At 39.2% G+C, this 5,000-nt stretch overlaps 1 protein-coding gene across 1 annotated transcript in view; it reads left to right on the top strand.

Annotated features, from left to right (window-relative positions):
* The window catches only part of LOC138046779 (uncharacterized), a 169,248-nt gene that overhangs the window by 3,388 nt on the left and 160,860 nt on the right, over positions 1 to 5,000 (top strand). Inside the window, exons 3-6 of the mRNA XM_068893362.1 lie at positions 1 to 147; positions 659 to 901; positions 1,734 to 1,773; positions 3,196 to 3,980. The exon at positions 1 to 147 is cut by the window's left edge and continues 123 nt beyond it. Coding sequence (XP_068749463.1) covers positions 1 to 147; positions 659 to 901; positions 1,734 to 1,773; positions 3,196 to 3,980 — 1,215 coding nt within the window. The remainder of the gene's footprint in view (positions 148 to 658; positions 902 to 1,733; positions 1,774 to 3,195; positions 3,981 to 5,000) is intronic.

The following is a 5,000-nucleotide window of genomic DNA, read 5'->3' as shown; positions in this document are numbered from 1 at the left end:
CAGCGGTGTTGTCTGAGCCCTTACAGGAAAGTGCGGCAGTCCCAACTCAACCGCAGATTCCTTTACACGGAAAACGCCCTCAAAGAAATAAAAGTGATCCAGATTGGGAACCAAACAGAGACCAAATCTACCACATAAGAGGCACAAGTAAGTTCCTCAGCTTAATTAATCTTAAGGTATGTTCATAAGACGCTCCCGGGACCCCCATTTTATAAACATACCTTGTGTTCACAAGGGTCCTGCTAACTATACCGTCAATTTGAATCCAAAAGTATATCCTTCTATAAATATTCCACAAAAAGCTCTTAAGCTTCCAATTTTGAAACACAAGCTGGTTCCCTTTTTGTTTATTGAAACCATGTTAAAACCTCGGCCGATAAGTTTCAGTACCAACTTTGCATTTGGCCCATCCCCTCTTGGTATTGTACCTTAGATTCAAAGGCAAACGTTAGCTGACTATACCCGTGAGGGCGTAATCATTTTTTTTTGAACAGCCGTTGCATTGAAAAGGTATACTCCGTGATCGGATTTTTAACTCGTCCCATGCCAACATGGAGAAATATTGCACAATATTTCGGTGGCCCGTTTTGTCCGGTTTTTATTACTTTCATTTAGTGACGCTCCATTTTCTTTTCTTTTTTTTTTTTTTTTTGTTTAGCGTTCAAAAGTCTTGGGTGCTGGAAAGACACATGGGATAGAGCAATTCCAAAACTTGAGAAGAAACATCCACTCCTATTTGAGGACGACTATAAGACTAGGACCAACGCCCTAATGAAGTGCGCCGAGGCGGCCCTGGATAACCATTTTTCCATTTTCTCTATTCAAAATGGAGGGCAGTGTTTTTCTGGAAACGACGCCGATAGAACCTATATGAAATACGGTGTCAGTAAAACGTGCAAAGGTAGGTCTGCGTTCAATTGTCGTAAGCCTTCAATTACAATTTTCCTAATTAAACATTGCAAATGATTTTCAACTGAGACATGTTCTAACCTACAATAGTTCGCGTTTTGCATATGTAATCGCATGGGCTAGAGGGCAATTAAGGATTAATTTCACGTGTATTTTCAAAGTTTTCTCAAAATTGTCCGAGTTGCGAAGCGACAGTGGCAATTTGGAAAACTTTGAAAATACACGTGAAATTAATCCTTAATTGCACGAGGACACAATGTGATTACATCTTTATCACATAGATTAAAGAGCAAAATTAATTATTGAGTGAACTACCCGTTCAATGCCCCGACAAATGACAATTAACTTAACATGCTTTCATTTGGTTAAAGTTCAATTCAATAAATCGATGCTGTCAACAGAAATGGAGCTTAATTTAATCAAACTGTATTTTACATGTGGATAAAAAGAAGTTTAATCAGAGCAAAATCCGGAAGACGATTCTCTTGTAACTTCGCTTGCTCTAGATAAGCAACTGTTAACCAATCAGGATCAAGTAATCACACCCTCTTGATTACCAAAAGTGCCCTCGTGATTGAGAAAAAGTGCCCTCCGTCTTAGCCAATAAGAATTCAGTAATTTAACTCCGTATGTGACAACCTTGATAAACATTAGATTAACTGTCTCCAAGCTCGATAGATTAGAATTATACAGTTGCATATCAACTCAAATGCCCTACTGATAGCCCTTGACGGCACTTTTTTCTCTGTTTGTTTATTTCTTTTGTTTTTTGTTTATACATTCATCTGATTTATGGTACTCTGAATGACACTTTATTTTCGTAGCTGACGGCGAAGGTGGACCATGGGGGAACGAGGTCTACAAGTGAGTAACCTGCACTGTTTTTTTTTACAGACGGAATTTTTTTGTCAAACTAAGTATCACTTGCCGCAATGTACGTCACTGTCGACTCCACAGTGACGTTGCGGCAGCGTGCCTCAGAGTGAAGTATCACTTGTCATCACACTTTTGGCAAGGGGAAAAATAGGGTAGAAATAATGGGTGCAATGTATCAAAAAGTACTTTTACTTTATTAAGTAAAATCTATTATTGACCGTAAAGGAAAAGAAATGTAATAAAATGTAAAACACATGTTCAAAGCATATCTATACGCGTTATCCTGAGATAAAACACCGATTTCCGTTTGTTCACCGGAGTTGCAAGAGTCCTGTGTCCTGTTGGCCGAAGTTAAAGGGAACCTCCACTAAAACTAGAAAATAGCCTTAAACCACAGACCTTAATGTTGACATTCAAAAGTGTTCCAACTTTTTCAACGAAAGCGGGTTGTATCCAAAATAAATGAATTTCAAAAACACTTGTTTTTGTTTCAAATTTCCCGAGTGCCGCCATCTCGAAGAATTATAACTTTGTTTTCTTTGCGCTATTGTTTGAAAACAAAAACACTTTGCTTGAAAATAATATAACGAAAGCGTAACACGTCACAATTATTCAAGATGGCGGCGCCCGGGAAATTGAAAAGCAAAACAGTTTTTTAAAATTCATTTATTTGGATGAAAACGCTTTTTTGAAGGAGATTGTCTAGAAAATTCTATTTTGTTCGGTTTAAAATAATTTTGTAGTCAGAGTGAGGGTTTCCTTAAAATCTTATTGGGTAACCGTCGGGGAAAACGCGGCGCTAATCAGGCAAGGGGAATCAGGTTTGATTACTGATCATCACCTGCGCTCGGACCTCAACTTTCCCCTACTCGCGGTCTTTTTTTTCCGGGTCCTCTGGTTTGCAAGGAAGGGTAATTAGCAGGGCCAGTTTCCTCTTCTTAAGGATGGTGCCTACTATTGTTAATGCGCATACGTTGTGCGCATCTCGAGATGCTCAGGTTTCCTATCGGTGATGCTTACCAATTCAGTGATATTTTTGGGCGGTTTAAAACTATCCGGAGAAAGTAGATCTTGGTAAGTACTCTTGGTATCCAAAAAGAAAATTGGGCATAGCCATGCATTTTTGAGAGATAATTAATCTTCAATTTGAGAAAGAACGCCATACATTGCTATGTATTATAAAGCTTTTTACAAATATTATTCATTAATTATCTTTGGAAAATGCCTGGTTACCCCCATTTTTCTTTCTGGATTTCAATAACACTTGTTAAGATCTACTTTTCCTGCGTAATCATAAACCGGGGCAAAAATACCTTTGAATTAGTAGGCACCGTCCTTAAGGGCGTGCAAAAACGTTGTGTTTCCTCTCGTGCTTTCGTTGCCTTGACCTGTAATTCAATTCCGGCACAGGTTCTCTCACAACGAAACGGGTGCCCTAAAAGCTGACAAAACAGTAGGTGGGATTTCAAAGGAGAGCATCGCCCACAGAACACCACAAGAGTCAGCTATGCCTACAATGGCGCCAACACAACAATCAACTACCGCTCCCGAAGCCGAGGATGATCTTAATAAAACAAGACACGCTTTTCACTCGAGAAACAACCCCCAAAACGAATCACTTGACATAGAGGACAGGAAACCAGATTTGAAAACGTTCAAAGAAGAAGAAGAACAGGATGCAGTTGTGGTGGAAAATGAGGCCACTCCCGAGGCCGATCAAGATGATCTTTACACCATAAGAAACAACCCCCAAAACGAATCACTTGACATAGAGGACAGGAAACCAGATTTGAAAACGTTCAAAGAAGAAGAAGAACAGGATGCAGTTGTGGTGGAAAATGAGGCCACTCCCGAGGCCGATCAAGATGATTTCAATACCACAAGACACGTTTTACACTCGAGAAAACAGCCCCAAAACGAATCATTGGACATGGAGGACAGGAAACCAAATATGAAACCCTTCAAAGATGAAGTAGAACAAGATGCAGTTGTAGCTGAAAATGAGGCTGACAGATTAGCGCTGTTGAATGAAAATACTAACACGAAGGAAAATATAACTGAAGGTGTACCTGGTGAGGAGAATGAGGATGCCATCAGTGAGGAAAGTACGAGCGATTCAGAGGCTCTAAACGTGAGTCCCGGTAGACACCGAGTGAAGCTTGTGACACCCTTCAGAGGCCGATGCCCTATTTGCCGTAAGTATTTTCAATAAGGTACAGTTGGAGAGCCACTCAACTCTCTCCCATTTTGTAAAAAGAATCGTATGAGACAGGATTTTTTCCGCACAAGTCTGGTTTTAAAGGGAACTTCCACTCATACTACAGAATAAGTTTAAACCAATGGAAATTATGTTAAAAACAATTTTTTTCGAAATTTGTTCTTAAAAATGTGTTTATGTCAGGAAAAGTGAATTTTAAAATCGATTATTTTCACTTTCAAATTTCGCGGGCGCCGCCATCTTGAACCATAGTGACGTGTTACGGTTACCCTATAGTTCTGACACAAAGAGCCTTATGTCTAATAACAATAGGGCAACCGTAACACGTCACAATTATTCAAGATGGCGGAGCCCTCAAAATAGGAGATTCTAAGAGTTTTTTCCTTTCGAATACAAACGCTTTCTTTGAAAATATTTTGGATTGATTTGACTGTCACAGTTATTTCTTGTGATTTAAAGTTATTTTTTTGTTGAAGTGGAGGTTCCCTTTAATAAATGTCCAGAAAGAAAATAGCTGCAGTTACAGTTTTAACTGGGAAGAGGAAAAGGAAATCGGAAACTTGTGGAAATCAGTGAGCATATGCACAGTCAATTATTTTGGCACTGGTTGTTGAAGACAAGTGAACATACCAATTGGACTGATAACTCTGGAATATCTATCTTTTAAGTGAGGAGACGAGTTCATATTTAGCCTGGCCTTCCCCATTGCACTCACCCTACCGGGGGGCCATCGCAAAACGAATCTGCTGCACAAGGAATAACAATAATAAATTAGACAGATGGATCAAGAAAATTTTGCATACCATAACTAACATAACATACCCGGGAACCAATGTTTTATACCTTAATCTGGAGGCGCCAGAGATTGATTCTTGGTTCGATCTGTTCTTCTTCATCAAGTCCCACTCAAGAATGGCATATCTGTTGTTTGGATCTTTTGCAATTGCTTTCATCATTTTCATGTTAAAAGAGGCTCTTTACCTTAGGAAATTAAACT

The sequence above is a fragment of the Montipora capricornis genome, chromosome 4 (genome assembly GCF_036669925.1).
Source record: "Montipora capricornis isolate CH-2021 chromosome 4, ASM3666992v2, whole genome shotgun sequence".
Classification (NCBI taxonomy): Eukaryota; Metazoa; Cnidaria; class Anthozoa; order Scleractinia; family Acroporidae; genus Montipora; species Montipora capricornis.
Note: the sequence above shows the minus strand (reverse complement) of the source record. Positions and strands in the feature narration are given on the sequence as shown.